At 44.7% G+C, this 19,685-nt stretch overlaps 1 protein-coding gene across 1 annotated transcript in view; it reads right to left on the bottom strand.

Moving 5' to 3' along the window:
• Window positions 1-3,538: 3,538 nt before the first annotated feature.
• The window catches only part of ASPG (asparaginase), a 431,236-nt gene continuing 415,089 nt past the window's right edge, over window positions 3,539-19,685 (bottom strand). The window contains exons 14-16 of the mRNA XM_069638193.1: window positions 14,674-14,773; window positions 13,014-13,079; window positions 3,539-8,638 (exon numbers count right to left, since the gene is read on the bottom strand). Of these exons, the coding sequence (XP_069494294.1) occupies window positions 13,017-13,079; window positions 14,674-14,773 (163 nt within the window). The 3' untranslated portion in view covers window positions 3,539-8,638; window positions 13,014-13,016. The remainder of the gene's footprint in view (window positions 8,639-13,013; window positions 13,080-14,673; window positions 14,774-19,685) is intronic.

The following is a 19,685-nucleotide window of genomic DNA, read 5'->3' as shown; positions in this document are numbered from 1 at the left end:
CACAGTATACTTTTGAATGAGCATTGCACCCCTATCAGACCTAAAGGTGACTGACTGTATTGTCACGATCAGCCCAATCCTGCAGCTGGTTGAGTATTAGTTTCCCAAAAAGTTTGCCAGCACTGTCCAAAAGAGAAAGTGGACGGTAATTAGCTGGGAGGCCCTCACCTCCTTTTTTAGAAACTGGCGGGATTGTGGCCATTCGGCAGGATATAGGCATTTCACTGCTACTCAGAATTACATAAGAAAATAGTGCAGAGCCCTGGTACTTGAATCCCACCTCCTCCTTAAATAGGTCAGCAGGAATTAGGTCCGGCCCGGCAGCTTTGCCACTTTTCAGGGAACTAAGTGCAGCCGCCACTTCACTAACAGAAAAAGCAAGGTTTGTACAGGAAGAAAAGCTGCAAACAGCCAAGCTGGAGACTTGGGTGTGCTCAATATAATATGATCTAGAAAAATGACACCATCAGGCATTCTCACCGATGGTGAAATGTACATCCCCATCCTTATCTGAAACCAGTTTCCAGAAAAGATAAGTGCCCGCCATTTAAAAAGCATTATGTAATAAGAGCTTCTTCTCCATAACACAATCTCTTTTTTTTAGAAATGATTGGCCCAGGGATTGCATTTCTGTTTAAACGCTTATATTCTTCCAAAATGTTCTCATCACTAGAATGCTCACCACATATAGCAGAGAGGTTATCTAAAATGGGTGCATACATTTCGGGTTTGGCAACGTCGTTCAAGTTGATCCATTTAACAGAGTTGCGTGCATGCCCATTTCCAATGCTGGATGGGGAAATATTCCCTAACACTACCCATCTCCCTTGAGTGTCCGAAAACCTCAATTGCTGGAGAACGGTCACTTTCCAACCTCTCACAGATCATAAAGTCGCCACCCCTTTCCCAATCTTTCCGAGAAATCAACAAATAATCTATCAGTGAGCTTCCGTTATGGCCATGAATGTTTTTTCATGTTGGTCCTTAACAAATCGCCCAATACAAGGCCTAAAATTCAAATTAAAATGGATACAGGCTGAGTCCAAAGCAAAGCGATGCATTTGTAAAGGTGCCAAGGCATTTAGGGGAGAGATATCCCAGGCCTGAGCCTCACACAAGCCTAGTTGCAAATTAAAATCACCAGCCACAAGGGTGAAGGGTGAAGTTGGAACATGAAACAGAAGGGCGCTTGTTGTTGATTAAATTCTGAAGACAAGCTAGCGTTACCAAGGGCATAACAGGTCATCCTTAGCCGTCCAGATTAGCAATGATTGCAAATCTGAAGAACTGGTGTCGACGACTTCAATCTTACAACCCAAAGTTACGTCCACGCACACCGATAGGCCACCACTGGGCCTACCACGTTGCCCTTTAATAGCCGAATAGAGTGGAAGGTCTGGTAATCCTGAAAAACTACAGGCTCAAGAGCTAAAGTCTTGTGTAGCACTATGATAATGAAATTGCGAATAAAGGCACATCAATCCGGGTCGACCAAACGTCTGTTCACCCCAGCTATGTTCCAGGATAGCGTTTTATAACCCTGAACGTCCTCTGCATGGCAACCAGTCCTACCAGCGAGTCAGTCCACTTCCTTAAGGAGGAGAATATTACAAAGGCACGTTGAGATTGCTGGCAATGTTTCTTCATGCACCACCATGGGTTCTCAATACAAAAATGTTCATCACAAAGTTCATGGGTCGGGTTCATTTCTCTTGGGTTAAGTAGATAAATGAAGCTACTCGACCTGCAGGTCTGGCAGGAGTTTTTTTCCAAGGCCTGTACATGAAACTAGGAGAGAAAGGAGTTGCTCACACCTTCGATTCACATCTACAGTCCTTCAAAGACTTCACTGGGCTTGGAAATAATTTGTGTGGATAAAAGATCAAAGAGAGCTCATGGGATAAGATTTTATGTCAACGCGCTTCCCATTGGCACCACAGTGCATACATGGGGGATGGCAATGAATGGAGGAATGAGCTTAGGTCCATGATAGTTGGTTGCTTGTCCTAAATTTGATTTACAGAATATCGGCACTGTGTAGTGAGACTGCTAAACATCACCTTCCTGTATGTCGACTTTATATTTTCTATTGCTGGAAGCAGATAGACCCAGGAAATCCAAACCGGGGGAAGCGAGAGAGAAGGTGAGTCACAAGCAGCCAAAGAGGAAGGACCGCCCAGTCTGGGATACACAAGAGAGACACAGAGAAGAGGAAATACCTCAGTCTCTAGGGAATGCAGAACCCGCTGGCCTACATCAACTTCCCGTATGTCGACTTTATATTTTCTATTGCTGGAAACAGATAGACCCAGGAGATCCAAAACGGGGGAAGCCACGAGCAGCCAAAGAGGAAGGACCGCCCAGCCTGGGATACACGAGAGAGACACGGAGAAGAGGAAATACCTCAGGTCTTGGGAATGCAGAACTCGGCGGCCTTCATCCACTTCCTTTATGTCGCCTTTATATTTTCTATTGCTTTTGTCTTAATGTCAACTACTAAATTCGACTTCACCTGGCATGGTCTCACCTTCCCATCTACTCCCAACCTTTTCCTTTGTGTTTTTTTAAAAGGTTGACAGCGGGGGTGAAAGTCTCCCTATAACCATATTTCTGCTCTTTGTAAAACTCCTTCAGCCCAGTCCCTCATCTCTGCTCCTTTTGTAACTATCTTTTCTGTAGCGTAGGGGGGCCCTTTCCATGAGGCCAGGCAGATGAGGCCGCTATCCGATAGTCCCCCTGTGGGTGGTACTCAGCAGGTGGATCTCATGGGGAGGGATCCCCCCCCCCCCATGGGACAAGGTACGACTATCCAGGGAGAACACGCTGTGACACCCCTCACCCAACAACCTACACACCTCCATGCCCCAATCTCATCACTAACCAACCTATACCATTACATAGAACAATAGGATTAAACCCTACAGAAACGAGTTAGAGGCCAGACCGCCCAAGTAGGACAGACTCCTTAGTGCTTTTTGGTTGAGGCAGGGAAACCCCTCTTAAAAATTAGGGATAGTTAAGGTTATCCCCTTTTTCTTTGACCAAATAAATGTTTATAGCCACAACAATGCCGCCTGTGTGTCAGTCTCCTCCTTCCACACCTTTACAATACCCATTCATGAACAGAATAGGATTGTGAACACTTTGCCACTTTCTATATGTACTATGTCCACCAAACAGTCCAAACAATTGCATGCGCTTGTAAATCATTTATTTTCAGAATATGCTGACACCATCTGCCAGTGTCGTTATCAGTTCCTGTTCCATATCCTTCATCCCCAACCACCCGTTCTGTGGGTCATCCATGGCAACAAGGCTTCTTCTCTCTCCAATAGGACCTCATATACAGCATCAAAGAAGACGGTCATCATAATAGGCCAAAGAAAACCCACCAAACTCAAAAAATATTTCAGCAAGCACAAATACATTGTGAATAAGGCAACTTAGACTAGAGTTTTACCTCTAAAGATAGGAAGACACGTCTAACGGATACAGCATTTGAAGATATGATAAACTTGAAAAAATAAGGATAAAAAGCTTGGAATTCACATTTTATTTTTCAGAATACAATTTACATTCGTAGATCAAGAAAAAGGTTATCCCTTGTATTACACAAGTCATTTCGAACATCCAGCCCACCATCAAAAGAATGTTACACTGTGCAGCTTGTAATTGACCAGTAGCATTTCTAATTCTAATTCTACACCAGCATAAAAAATGACAAACGTTCCCGTATATTTAACCACTTGTGTATGATGTAGGTGGGGCCCTGTAACAGTAAACATGCAGTTTCTTGTGCTTTCATCATCAACATTAAACAACAATATGAAATATATAGCAAGTGCTTGCAAACCCTACAAAATAATCCAGTACAGTTAAAAAAGGACTACCACCCGAAGTCTTCACAGCAATACAAATCCACTGGGTACAAGTTGTCTTTGCTTCCCGAGACCCATGGAGTCAATAAAATAGCCCACTGAAACTTTGTACATTCAATTACATTGCATTGATCAAGTAAACAAGGCATCACAACATATATATTATAAAGAAATAGTAACACTACATTAAAAACACAAATCATTTCAATGGGGAATAGCATATGGGAGAGTACACCTACAGGCAGGAAGATGTCTTGGAATGTATGAAGTGGGATTGCAAATCTTTTTGCTTTTTTAATTTACTGGTGAGTCGCAGTGAAAATATCCACCACCATTCATAACTAACAGGTGTGACTGAGCCTTTCCTATAAGCGAGATTTAAGAAGAATGGGGCTTCATGGAGCCAAGAAGCTTCCCTTCATTAAAGTGGTTCAAACACCTCACAGTCATGCTGTGAAGAACTAGTGTTATTTTGCGAATCTTATGCAGCTGTGATTTGCACAATTTTCTCAAAACAGGTTCCCCACGTGACACTAAACCTATTGAATGGTTTACAAATGCATGGATTCACGCCACACACCAGTCTCCCGTGTGCTCCAAACATTGCTTGAGAAATCCGATGTTCATTGCCTTCGTTTGGTGAAAAGCGCTTCAGTAGCAGAAGAGAAAGCACCAGGTTTGTGCTCAACAGACCACGCGGACGGAGCATGTGCGTCATCACGACAGCCCCATTTGTGTGCTCTTCATGTCGTAAAAAGGGAAAAACCTTGAACATTTCAACAACACTGAAGACAAGTTGATTTTTATAAAAAATATACTTCCGCTACTCCCCCTTTTTAATATTACATTTATTGCACCATTTCTATAATGATGTTTTTGAAATAGAATTATAAAATACAACTATTTTATGATATATTAAACTCCCAAACATTGCTATAACCAACATATGTACTGCATATCTCATCTTGACTGTGCTAACTAAGTGAATATTGTGCATAATGATTACGAGACAGATGTTCTAGGTCCATGATGTTGTGCCTCTCAGAGGTGTGCATTCACATGTGTTGCGACTAGAGGTTGCCATCATGGGAGACACATTTTGCAGCCGCTAGTGGAAAGGGTATACCGTTTTTAGGCAGAGGGACTTCTGGAGCAAGAACCGATGGTGTATGCACTTGAAATGGAAAGGGCGGCACTGGGCCATCTTCAAATACCGGTTTCCTTCTTGAAAAAGTCTGCATTGCCGATGCAAAGGACCTAGTCCGCTTGATAGCTAGGCCCTCTACTCTTTGAAAAGAGTTGTGCTGGGTAGTGAGCGACTACCAGGCAAGCCCCTCGAAAGGACTGGACAGGATTGAAATAGAAGGGTCAATAACTCTAAAAAACACGGGCTGACTGTCACATGGTCCTCTTTCTCCCAATGTCCTCTTTCTCAGGGATGTGTGGAGAACAGTAAATCAGGGATTTGCCTCAAGGACCAACTCAGGCAACAGCCCCGGCACACTCCTCAACTACGAGCAGGAATGCAGCAGAGGTTGAGGTCCCTGATGCGGACACCAATTGCACTTTATTTCTGGTCCCAGAAGCCTACAGGATGAATTTCTTGCGTTATCTAAACAAACCAACATTTTCCAAATATATTGCAGTTCAAAATCCAGACTGTTATTACATACAAACAGTATTCAATTATCACCATTTGTTAAACTAGTAATCTACATTAAAAATACATTCCATATCACACCCTCTTCAGATCATAAAACAAACAAACTTTCTGTTGGTTTTGAAGAATGAAAAATTATTAACACAAAATACACTCTACTTTTCTTGAGGTAGGCATTCGGGTTTCCACCCATTTCATATACAGTTGAAAAGGGTCTTCTATTCCGTGTAAAATTCTTTAAGCAGAGCCGGGCCTGGCAAAAGGCCTGCTTCCTCCAGGTCTCTCAAACTGGGGCAGATGCGTTTCAAGTTCTACCATTGTTTCGGTAGAATTTCGACGAAGGTTGCTTTTCTTTTGTTGTGATTTAAAGGAAATAACCTGTGTTAAGACTGAAGATGGAGATAGGCAGGAAGTTAGGACTATGAGACACATATTGCCAGCTAGAGAAGCAGAAGGCGATCCGAACAGAAAGGCCCTACTTTAGTCACTGGAAGCCAGCCAGACTAGCCCAATACGGTTATATGGTATTATTGGGCCAATAGACACCGGTCACCCAAAACACTGTTTTTTTCGGTAGTCCCTGAGTGGCTTCCAAAGGGCAGGATTATGGCTGCATTGGTGGTTTCACCCCTGACCTCTCCATGCCATGGCCCCGTCCTTTCCCCTTGCTGTGTCTTGTTGGCCACCACTCCACTCCCCACATGCACTGGCCAATGCAACCATGGCAGCCCCCTCCTCCTCTAAGCTGACCCCCACTCCCTCCTATACCGACCGATCCTCCATGCCCCTCTTAACACTTACTTGCTCCCATGCTGGCACCCTCGAACTCCCTCTTCAGGGCTCGCTACACGCTCTGCCTTTTGCAGAGCAATCTTCTCTGGGCAGCGTTTCCTGGGCTGTCTCCGTTAGAGGCGGACCAGGAAACCCGGTTCAAAGACTGTACACCCCTCATAGACTGACAACTGTATAAAATACCTTCAATCCCAAATGATAAGATATTAAAAACAGACAATGAAAGAACGACTAAAGGACACAGAGATGAAGAGAGGTGAGAGACATCAGACGGCGCCAAACTCTTGTTGGCCAGACTGACAGAGACATCAACAGCCGCGCTTCAGAAAAGTGAGACTAGGAATAGGTTGTGAGAAAGCCATGGAGCAGGAGCAGAGGTTGCTTTTGCTCTAGATTAATAGGCAAAGCAACAGACACATAGATGGAAAGGTTGAAAGCCACAGGCATCATTCAGAAAGAATTAGCATACCAAGAGTCACACACTAAGAAGGACTACAAGAGGCAACGAGTAGATTAATAAATGTGTTAAAGATATGGACAGAGACTGACAAACAGAGACTAAAAGAAGCAGATAAAGGAGTGAGAAACAAGCAAAGAGTAGGATGGGCATGACAAGGCTAATTTAGCCATAACACGCCAGCAGAGAACGGACCTTTTTATTTGACCAACCTAAACATATTTGTACATATAACTTTCAAAACTAAGGAGCAAAATACTCCTATCTACAGATCTGTCCTAGAGACAGAGGTGTTGTTCGATGTATCTTGCTCATTATTACTGTCCAATTAACTTATTCTGGTATTACTAAATTAAACACAGTTTAGTGCTGAACTGGTAGCATGAAACTGAACCAACAAATTGTTTCCAACAGGACACAAAACGAGCCAAACCTTTATACTGGAGAAACTATGGAAACATACCTTAAGGTTGTTATTCCAAGTTAGGTTATTTTTTATGAAATTACATTAATCAAGCACACTGTTGCCAAAAGTGGTAACCTGGCGCTAAAGACAATATTGAGAAACAGATGAAGCCATGTGACTAATTCAGTAATGCAAAGTCTTAATTAGTTTCTTGAAAATGAGCTTGGTTGGGTAAGGGTATAGAATCTACTCAATAAGAAAAGGTGACTTTATACTTCTGACGGGGGCCAGAAATCTAATTTAAAAAATGAACAGTGAAAAATGTGTTTGAAGCTCAAGGAATGTAAAGACTTGTCAACTCGGTACCCTGCACTTTCAAAAAATGCTTTCCAGTACGAGAGTACTTAGCAGAGCATCAACGGAGGCAACAGTGCACATGGTCCATATACCATGAAACATGAGACTGCAGAAGGTAACAATTATGATCCCGGAGGTTAGACGCAATTTCACTGCAGGAATTTGTCGCAATCAATTCCTCTTCTGACAGATCTCACTAAATGTAGAGTAGTGTAACTACTATAGAGTAGTATAACTTAGGGTAAGCCGCAACACAGTTATGGCATATGCTACAAAACAAATGACCCTCAAACAAACAAGCAAACCTAAAAGTAAGCGTATACAAGTGAATCTCATACAAGGCAATGTTGCTAAGCATTGTACCATTTGGGAGAGGAACCTGTGAAATATATATATATAAAAACACACACAAACACATACACCCTGGACATCAAATCTTCTCGCTAGCTAAGTATTTCTGGAAGCAGTCTTGCTGGCATTTAGAAAGACAGCAGTGCCCCAACTGCTAAAATACATCTAGCTCTACAGGAGATCGCATTGTGCTTCATCTTGGTTTTTCGTCCATTTTAAACTCTATGGATCACATAATCTGTGCAAAGGTATGTTCAACCTTTGTTGCAATGTTGGGCAACGGAAAAATAAAAACATTTATTTTCCAATTCCATGGAGGCAAGAAGCTAATATTACTGTCACAGACATAATTAATAGTGGTAAGATATGGCCCACCAGAAGAAACAGTTCCCACGGGGGATACGATCCTTCTCCAGGCTCCGTACACATTAATATCCCAACATAAATATGATCTAAGGATATGGGTTAGTGAGAGAAGCACAGGACCAGCCTGACAAATGAAACATGATTTTGCTTGTACACCAAGATACCCAGATTAGACTGTAGACTGGTATGTATGTACTCCAACGGACTACGTCGATGAGTTGCCTTACGCAGACACGCAGTATCAATTACACGGGTGCTAAATGAATCCACAAACACGTCCTTCTGATTATGTGATAATCAGTGAGTGCTGCTGATGTCTTCAATCACTGGATGCCTCTCACGTGGTAATAAGCTTCTGTCGCTGATGCCTCCTGAAAGTGGGACAGAAAAAATAGTCACACAGGTGGAACCTTTCAAGTTTAGAATTAAATAGCAAAAAGATGTGCAGATAAATCGGTGCTGTTCTGGGAGGAGGATCAAATTGGTCTGCTTTTCTAAAAGAGTGTGGAAATGTGTACATTCATGTTTTAATCTGGGGTTTGTCGCCAAACTGTAAGGATGACAGCCGCTCATTCTACGCTATAAAGACTGTACGAGTGCACACTAGGAGAACATGAAACAGTGAAGGCGTTTCATCATTGGGGTTGTGGAAATGTGAAATAAAGCCTGCCAACAACTGTGAATTAGAAGTTTGCCATGAGAGTGATGACAAAGGACAGGTGGCTGGAATACATTCTGGTACAGTTATTGATGAACTAAGAAGGTGAAAATCGTAATTTATATTCAGCATACTAGAAAAGTGACTAGAAAACAGAGTTAACCAATGCTAAGAAGGGTTACTTCCTGGACCCTGTGTCTTCGGAATGTCAACCCTGAGTACCGAAAGAAGACCCCAAAAAACCCTTCATGGTTTTGGGATGTGAACTTTAAACAAACAAGACCCAGACCTTCATTTGGGCTCCGTCATCACCCCTGTGTTTTCAGATTGCTTGAATGGGCCGCACACACAATATGTATCAAACTACCTCTTGTGGACAAAGTATATCAACTTAATTGTATTGCTGCTGGATGGGGACATTCCGGTAAAAACAATAGGGGCCAAAATATAACCTTTCGGGAGGGTGTTAAGGTATTAGCCAGCCCACTGGATGCAATAATATCTAATACATCATGCAGTTGCCTCAGAAAGACCTTCTTCGATAAAACCTCAAAGTGGGGAACTCCGATGTTAACCGGCAAAAAAAAACATAAAAGCAAAAAATACTTAGCTCATATCTTTGTTGCCAATTAACATTTTAATGCCAGCACAAAACATGTAATTCTTTCATTTTCAATAAAACAAAAGTGTCTGTTTTTGCTTCTCTCTAGCAAATGTTTGGGAGGATAGGTCTGTAGGACCCCCTCACCTACATTCCCCACCTCCGTGAGGCTCGTGACTCGTCAGCGGCCCCCCATGCACCTGGGGCCGGGGGGCAGGATGGCTGCTGATCGACACAGAAGGCCACACGACCCGTACTGTAACATATCATAGACACCATTTTGAAAACGCCAAGACTCCATTTTAGATGTACTGACCAAAGCCCAAGCAAAATAGCCTGCATGAGAAAGCTGTAGCCTGGCCCCCGCTAACCGTGTACAGAGAGCCAAGCACTTACCCCGGCGCCTCCATCCCATGGCAGATCCGCTAAAGGCCTGTTCTCACGAGCAACCAGACACAAACAAGTATCAGAACAAACACTGTATCGTTTACCTTCCGCAGTACATCACTGCCCTAGAAGTGACCTGACTTATAGCCGGAGGCTGGAAAATAACAAGAACCATTTATTTATTTAACATTTATAAAGCGCTCACACAGCCCACAGGCATCGAGGCGCTGTTACAGGAATTGTTTTGTTTTTCTTAGTTGTGTAATTGTGTTGTTTTTTTTGTCTTAGTTACGTATTTATAACGCGCTTAAACACCCAGAGGTTTCTAAGCGCGGATCCCAATCAAACAAGCCCCGACCCTGCATCTAACCCCCAACATTTAAAATATACGGTGTCCATGACCCCCCTCCATGAACCCAGATCCCCCAGATCGAGTGCTAACTACACACACCAAACCCCAACGGCTCACAGGGCTGTTTGTAACTGCTAAAATGGATGGTGGGAGGGGACGCAACTTATAATGTTATTAAAGCAAGGATGACCCCCGGCCACCACAAGATATTATGTGCCCCAAAGGTTTAATGAAAGCTCTCCATAGATCCCACCTTGTGCTAACTAATGATTGCTGCTAATGTACAAAGGAAAAAGCGAGAAGCAATACATAGAATGCTTGTGTATAATGTAGTGAAACACGTTTAAAAGTGTATAACGATCCTCAAAGGTGTTGAGCTAGTGTTTGTTATAAACTAAACTGTAACCAAACATAATGCGTCTATGCTCCTGAGTACACGACCCAACCTAACACTACCTCATTTTGTTATTCATCTGCCTGTCTTATGAATTGCAAGTATGTGTTCAAGTAACGTAATGCATCATATGTGCTATAGCCAACCCCCATTGCTAAGAATGCCGAAATGTATGAAGTTATTAACAATAGAAATATGTAATCATTCTAACGCTACTAACTTTAGAATCTGTCCCCTCTTATGGTATATTGTGCAGTTCAGTGAATAGAGAACCACTTGGAGCTACAAGGCCATCTCTCCCTCCTCCCGCCAAGGCCCGCCAGGGCTTGCTGGTGTTCGAACAGCACAGCCTCACCTCCTCACATTCCTGCTGGACCCGCTTCAAGTATTTACCTCCCCCATGTCAGAGGCCGCCAAGGCCAGGCCAAATGAATTATGTGCCCCCTGGTCCTAAATCCCACCGCCTTTGAGGGGCCCGAGATGTGCCCTTGCTAATCCAAGAGTACTCCAGTTCACCCCAAGTTAATGGTCCGTAGAGACAGTTATTCACCCCTGTACTAACATATCGTAAAACAATCCCTCCCCACATCTAACAGAATAGAATGACAAGGCAGCTTATCCCTTGGCCTCTGACAAGACACCTGGACTTTTGACACCTGGTCATTAGGTCAATTATAATTGTACACTGATGTATTGGTCAAGCTTCATATTGCATGCTGTCTCTCCTGTCTCTCATGTTATCTTAGATTAACATACTGTAGGATTTGCAGGATAACTAGAGTCGTATAAAGTGATGAGTGTTTGTGTGTGTGGCCACAAGGGCAAAGTGTTAGTGCAGCCACCAATCATCGACACAGACCGCGTCTGGCCTGGCAGCTCCACCCCGACGAGCCCAGCTGACCCGTCCACCCCAAGTTGGCACCACGCAGATGTCCACCAATCCTGGAGCAGCTCATCAAGACACCACCTATAGCTTAGTCAACGCCACCCAATCCCCAAGACTTTGTGCCCCCTATAGCTAACAGGATTTCTGACGTAGTGTTGTAATAAATATGACTGTCTTTGCTATTGTCAGACAGAGCGCTCTCGGAGCTTGCAGGGTCCTTTGCATGCCCTATGCCAATATATATAAACCCTTTTACTTCACCCGCACTTGGACCTAGTCTCATTCCCTCCTGGGGTGTGTCTTTTATTGCCTCTCACTAAGGGGGTTTATTGCCTGATGGGGGACGCTTGCTTTCACAAGGCAGGAAAAAAGGTGAGGTAAATAAGCTTTTGATCCAGAAGTACAAATGGAAAAGTAAATGGTAGTGGTCCACCTAGGTCCGCCCCCCCTCCACTCTACCCGAGACTGGGTGATCGTCTCCCCACTGTCCTCCCCTAGTTGCTTGTAGATCCCATGGCACCAAACTGCCTACCCTACCTCCCTCTCCCCTGTTCTTAGCTCCACGCCCTGCATTTATCTGCTTCCATCACCATGTTTTCCCCCTATGATTGTAAAGTGCTCCACTGCTTCACGGAGCTAGCGCTGCGCTCAATAAATACCCTAATATTAATCATTTAAAAAATAATAAATAACAGTGAAGAAAAAACCAATGCAAATGCCTGCATGTGGCTTCTGCAAGAAAAGGCAAGCTGGGGACGGAGGGGCGGGGGGTTCTCAACAACTAGCCAAAATAAATCAGGGTACATACGAGTAAACAAATAATACAAACGTAACTTTTGGGAAGCAACGAAAAAACATTGTGTTTAAATGAAATTGTCCAAGCTACACAGGGAAGGATGATGGGGACCACCAGTACCCAACTAACACCAGGCCGCCTGCGACCCTTCTCATGGCAAATAATTGAGTCAGATTATCTAACATGGACAAATCTGCTTGGACCCAAACAAGCGGATCTCTGCCCTAGGCTTCTGAACATGCTGATTTTGGCAGGACTTGTATCCATGAAGTCTTGCGGAGGAATGAATCGCTCTTGTCAAAGATGGGGAATGTGCTGCCGGAATGATCAGATAACCAAGGTGGAAGCATCGATATTCCAGGGCGGTAGTCATTTTAAGTACAGCGCTTGAATAGAGAACCATTGGTGTGTCAAGTAGCAGTGAAACTGTTAAAAACCATGAAAAGGGCTCCATTCCGCATCCGATTGACACTGAAACGAGTGTGTATATTGTGCAGCCCAGAAAAATTAAAAGGAATATTTAACAAAATTCAACACATCAGAGGGTGGAACATTCATCCAGAATTATTACACAAGGCATATGAATTTCTGGGGGGAATCTGTGAAATGAGCCCCTTCGGGGATGCTTAATGCCACACTGTGCTACTTATACAAAGCTGCTGCGCTACTTACCTGTCATTTGTCCGCGTAGAAATGATTAAAAAATTCAATCACGTCCTTGTTTCCAGCAGCCTCGGCCTACAAGTAAAAATGAACAATTGCGATTACCATGTTGGAATGAGAATGCATCATGCAGTTGCTTGCATAGGCAACATGTGTGACAGACCCGACCCCAAAGAACACCAATGACAGACTCAAGGTGGAAAGTATTATGTTCTTGGTGAGAAGTGGCTTCTGGGGTTATCCCAAAGTGTCCCCCTGAATTGTCATGGAAGTCTAGGTAAGTCAGCTTTAGTGTCAATGTTCTTGCATCAGAGGGTTTGTACTCTCACCCACCGTCAGTGTGTCAGTAGAGAAGCGATTTCTCAACCTTGCATGGAACTGGGACTTAGTTTCTAACATACGCTACTTTTTGCATAAACATCCTTTAAATTCATTGGGGTCCTTGTGACTCAGGCTCCCAAGATGAAATGCTTCATTCTGGACAATTCTTTTCTCAGTTCGTGATGCGACTTCTTATAAGATACAAGCTTCTCTTTGCGCTGGGACTTAGGGCTCAGTTGCCCAACATGCAGCAGTTTATTAGACAGAGGCTTTCTTAGGTTGTTAGAGGGTTTGGGACTGAGTTTCCCAAAATGCTGCATTTGATTACTTCAATATATTTCCAACTCACTACGGTACTCATGGTGTTGGCAGAGCTGGCAGTGTGCCAATAAATGCCAGCCTTCTCCGACTGATGAGGTACTTTAGACTCTTGTTTCCCAACATGCAGAGTTTCAAATAAAATGTTTTCTCAAAGTGTTGCAGGTTTTCCAAAGAACGCATCATTTCATTGCTATCAATGTTCTAAACGCTGCACGCGTAGGTGCTCTTGCCAGGCTCCTTCAGCTGCACGGCACAGCGGTACTCCTTAGGTCTTTGGTAATCTCTCGTCTCCAGTCGGCACTGCTCGCTCCAGATGCCTAGAAGTCTGCCTACCTGCAACTAGCGGGATAGGAGCTCTAGTGTTGCAAGTTCCCTGTTGCTTTTTAGTTAGCCACACTTGTACACAATCCCTAATAAATCAAATGAAAGGAAACCATATGGTTTTAGCATCCGCCTTCATCCCGCCATCCTACGTGACAGCTGACAACAAGAGGTCTACTCGAGCACATCTCGAGTCCATCACTAAGCCTGACACTACAACTACCAAGTCCTATGTGTCTTTCTGAATCTGCTTTCACTGCTCCTTCTCCAACAGAAACCTTAGTGTTTACCCTCCAGGTTTATGCATGGCCAATCTAACCCCACCACGACCCCCCCTCTTTCCTGCCTCACCTCTTCTTCACTCGGTCTCCAACCTCCCTCGCACACCCTTACACACCCTTCCCTTTCTTCTGCAGGTATAGGGTACCGCCTTCCAATCTTACATACATTGCTGACAAAGCTTTGTTAAAGACCAAGAGAGTTTGTTCTAGATGAGCAGAGGGCTTTGCTGTTGGACACGCCTGCAGTGGTATGCTTGCAATGCGAAACAAGAGTTGACCAAAATCAGGGATAAAGTACATATTTGTTTATTGCGCTTCTTTTAAATCACTGGCACAACAAACCACATATATCCAAATGCTGAATTTGGCGACATGAGAATCCCATTGTGGTGGCCCATGCAATAGATATCATGCACCATACTCACCACTTCGAAGGGAGTTTTGCCGTCATAGCCAACTTGCTCCATGTCGGCACCTGCAAGGCGCCAAGCTATGAGCCCTTCAAGGTCTCCATTAGCTGCCATACTGCAAGACAAGCAAGTGATTTGTTACAACTCAAGAACAAAGGCAGGCATTGCAAACTATTTCCCACATGGGAAAACCAACAATGTTTTTAAACAGAGAAAAGAAATTAGCCCTGGATTGCCAACGATGCCAATTAACAAGGGGGGTCCTGGGAGTCCTGGGAGTCCCTCTGCCAGACATTAGTCCTGGTTACGAGAGACTTACCCAGAGTCTTTAGCTCACTATCTTTCACAGAGAAGAAATATCCCAAACATATCAGTCTTAGTCCTGCCGTGGGGCAGTCCAGCACCGAAATGCTAGGCAATTCTCCTCTGAACTAGAGTACCAACAGAAACCCCAGACACGTGTTTCGATGCCTGCATGTGTGGCTGGTCCTCACATGGCATGTTATCTGGACAAACACCGGAGAGAAGTCTACTGGACTAAGCTCTTTGGCCGAAGCATGTGAGGAGGTCCTTGCACTTCTGAATTGGCCAATTGGCCCATGTCTCCCAGCAGAGGAGGGGCAGTGCCTACCCCCACTGGGAAACTGGAAAAGGTTTCTCGGCTGGTGCCATTTGACTTTCTATTTTGTGAAGATGCATTCAGGGCTGTAGGATCTCACATCCAGCTACAATCCACTACTGGTTTTGCTGCAAACCTCGTTAGGTCTTGCTAGGTGTTCAGTTTTGGTTTAACTTTGAAGAGATCCTTCTCCATGTGATGAAGCCCCCCTGTGGTAAGGCAGATCATCGTAGGAGTCTTTTCCATGACCTCAGTCAGGTGACCCAGCGTGCAGGATCACTCAGAGGTGAAGGCGCCAGTCATCAGTGACAGCACATCATCTGCATACGGTACAGGAGCCAGAAGGATAGACCTCCTGGGACACTTATCTCCCTGATCATCACACTAGGCCTCAGGATGTATTTTGGGTTGCAAATGAACGGATGACCTGCTGCCCCTTAGTCCCGTTTTGAGCGCAGCCTCTGTTCTCCATGTGGGCCAATACCGTCACACTCAAGTCCAAAGCAAGCTATAGAGACAGAATGGTGCATACACCCTCAGAACCATAGCCAGAGGCGAGACCTTGCAATGCACTTGATCAAAGCTTTAGCTTGACCCCCTGCTTCCTCAAAAGCCTTCTGCCTAGCCATAGGGGTCATTTCAGGTTTATCCCAGAGGGACATTGTCAATTTCTGGGGATTGCGCTTGGATACATTATTCTTCTTTTTAAAAAAAAAATCTTTATTCACAAGGAACTTTTCACATATTTTCCAATATTAAACATGTAAAAAGTGTTTATATTCCCCGCTTGTGTTGCCTGCCCCGGCCTCCATTTCCTGGTCTCTCCCCTTCCACCCGCCTCCCATCCCGCCCACAGGCAAGTGATTGGCTGCCTGATTAGCAGCCCCTGGGCCTAGCATTCGAGCGCTGCAACCCGCTCTATTTCTAGGAAAGGAAGCAGGTGAGTTTGGCAGCAGAGCGCGACCCGTGTTAACTTAGAAAACACTGTAAAAAGTGTTTATATTCTCTGCGTGTGTTGCCTGCCCCGGCCTCCATTTCCTGGTCTCTCCCCTTCCACCCACCTCCCATCCTGCCCACAGGCAAGTGATTGGCTGCCCGATTTGCAGTCCCTGGGCCTAGCGTTCGAGCGCTGCAACCCACTTCAATTCTAGGAAAGGAAGCAGGTGAGTTTGGCAGCAGAGCGCGACCCGTGTTAACTTAGAAAACACTGTAGAAAGTGTTTGTATTCTCTGCGTGTGTTGCCTGCCCCACCCCTCCATTTCCTGGTCTCTCCCCTTCCACCCGCCTCCCAACCACCCACAGGCAAGTGATTGGATCCTTCCCATCTCACATCTAAGCTAAGGGCCCCAAGGCAAAGGGCGACTCCAACAGAGGCGGCACCAGGAAGTGCCAGCAGGTGTCCGCAGGGGAAGCCATTGGCCAGCCGTCAACCTTCAACTACATGGACCAGTAAGTTAGGTGTGGCCTGGTTATAGCAAACAGACGTGAAACAGTGTGATTATTTCCCATTCCCCATGCATTGTGTGCCATATAGATTGCATTGATAGACCTCTCTGTGTCCCACTTACATTGTGTGACATATAGATTGCATTGATAGACCTCTCTGTGGCCAAACTGAATTGTGTGACATATAGATTGCACTGATAGGCCTCTCTCACACTATATAGGTCTCTCAAACTTAATAAGGGCTCTGTCTCCAAGCTGCATTGTGTGATATTCAGATTGCATTGACAGGCCTCTCTCCCACTATACAGGTCTCTCAAATATGGTAAGGATTCTGTCGCCATATTAAATTGTGAGATATTTGGATTGTATTTATAAGCCTCTCCCACACTATACAGGTCTCTCAAGTTTAGTGGGGGTTCTGTTTCTAGGCTTTCATAAGGCATAAGTCCTACCTCCGCCACTCCAGATCACCCTTCAACGAGCAGATACCTTCCTTAAGCCCACACTACCCATTCACTACAGTGAACCGCGTATAGGGAGACGGACACTAAAGAGAGCCACCGATAACACCCAATTATATAACTCCTAACCACCTCCCCGCCCCCCTCTCAAGATAGCGACTGAACGAGCCGGCAATATCAGCCAGGAATACCACCTACAGACAGAGCACTAACCGTTAGCGGACAGCCCTCCACACCCACTACTACACCACAAGACAACCAGACCAAAGCAGAACCAACCGGACATCGAAAAAAAAAAAAATTAAAAAACTAAAGCAACGCCTTACAATGCCGCGTAAACGACCCATTCCAAGGGAAAGAAAAAGAGAAGAAAGAACAAACAATCCGGATCAGCAACAAAGAACCACAACGACAGAACGCACCCCCGCAGTAAGGAACAAGTATCGAACCAACAAAGAGAAGAGACAAATCCCTCTACTTAACTCCTTACCTCGCTGACAACTGGTCACCAGCACAAACCAACCCAACGGTGGAAGCAGCAACATCAAACTACCCAACACAAACGCACAAATGGAAGAACACAAGAAACAACAAACACACAACCAATGTGATAACACATTACATCACAAAAGCAAGAAGAACTGCCTATCGACAACCACAACTCATGGAAGACGAACCCGATGAAAACAAAAACCCAAGACAAAACCTAGAAGAACTCTTCGAAAACGCTGACATCCCAAAACCTACACCTCAAAAAGAGATCGGCCAGAATGGAAACCCCAACAACAACCAGAAGACAACCTCAACAAGAAAGCCCAAACCAAACAACACCTCCAAATTCCACTACAATCTCATAAACGCAAGATCCATGTCAAAACACTCAACAGAGATCTTCGACCTACTCGATGACAACGGCATTGATATCCTGTTCATCACAGAAACATGGCTGGACGACAACTACAAAATCACACTCCAAAGCTGCCTTCCAACCATCTTCAAATGCCTTCAAATAAACAGGAAAAACAAAAAAGGGGGAGGCATCGCAATAGCATTCAAAGGACACCTGAAAATAAAAACAGACGAACCGCTCAACATCCTCAACTGAGATACCATGGTAATACACCTAACAGCAAGCCCAAAAACCAACGTCACATTCATCCTGATGTACAGACCACCGACGTATGATACAGCCTTTGTCGACAACTTCATAGAAGCCATCACCAACATAGCCATCAACCACGAACACCTAATCATCCTGGGGGACTTCAACATCTGGTTTGAAGACAGTCACACCAACTCCCAAAATTCACTGATGGAACAACTCACCACCATAAAACTACGACAACTAGTCAGAGGGGCAACACACTCGGCAGGACACACCATCGACGCAATTTTCACCAAGGAAAAACTCATCACCACGGCACCGCCGATACAAATACTGTGGAGCGACCATCTCATCATCCCATTCGTGATCTCTCTGCCTACTGAAGTCTGCACCCAACCTCCTAAACTCACAACCACCAAAAAACGTACACATGCCTAGTATTCTAGCCTAGACATAACAGCATCTTATGTGCCTACTTGATTACCAGTATTGTATTTAGACTCCCTTATACACCCAAAGCATTCCCTATTACTATGACTATTATCTTGCCTCACTTGCATGCCAGAATACTCTGCGTATAGCCTACCTGAGGCGGTACTTATTTAGCCACTGCTGTAGCGTACCAAGTGCCAATGTGCCATGTGTCTGATACACTAAATGTGATTTGCCTTAGACGCTACCAGCCCTAGACTGTTTCTACACCTTGTGCGATACTTGCCCAGCCTCCACTGATTAGCATTTGGTCCTTACATCGGCCTGTGTTACACCTATGATATTATGCACGGATATCCTCTATACTTTGTTTGAGTCCTTACCAGTTCTCTGTATAGAATGTATTTCCCAATGCTTTACACTGTCCTACTAAGAACTCTCCTATACATCACTAGCCTACATGACCACACCATGCTCCTTAATCCACCCCCGCTAGAGCAGAATGCCTTCAAACAGGCTTCCATGACTACCATACCATGCACTGTTTCACAGACGAACCTTAAATTACGGGCCAGACTACCCAGACTCTATGACCCTCCAACCAAACTAGTGCACAGTAATGCCACTCGCAGCCTGCTTAATTCAAACCAAAACCGACACCCACTCCAACTTAACAGTAGACTCTTCCGAGAACCTATCCTGCCCCTGAAATGCAAACTTAAAACACAACCAGCAATCCTGAAACCACTTCAGTCTGGAATAAGAGCTGCTCTCATAAATGCACGCTCAATGGTAGCCCATGCTACCGACATAGCTGACTTACTACACAACGAAAACTTAGACTTCTTAGCTGTTACTGAATCCTGGCTCCACCCAGCAGCCGGCCCAGCAATCATGCTAGCCGTGCCTGACGACTACACCCTCCTAAAACTCGACCGTACCACCTCTCGAGGTGATGGCCTTG

This window comes from Ambystoma mexicanum, chromosome 14 (genome assembly GCF_040938575.1).
Source record: "Ambystoma mexicanum isolate Mex_15411 chromosome 14, UKY_AmexF1_1, whole genome shotgun sequence".
In the NCBI taxonomy this organism is placed as follows: Eukaryota; Metazoa; Chordata; class Amphibia; order Caudata; family Ambystomatidae; genus Ambystoma; species Ambystoma mexicanum.
The sequence above is the reverse complement of the archived record's forward strand: the minus strand, read 5'-3'. Positions and strand labels throughout refer to the sequence as shown.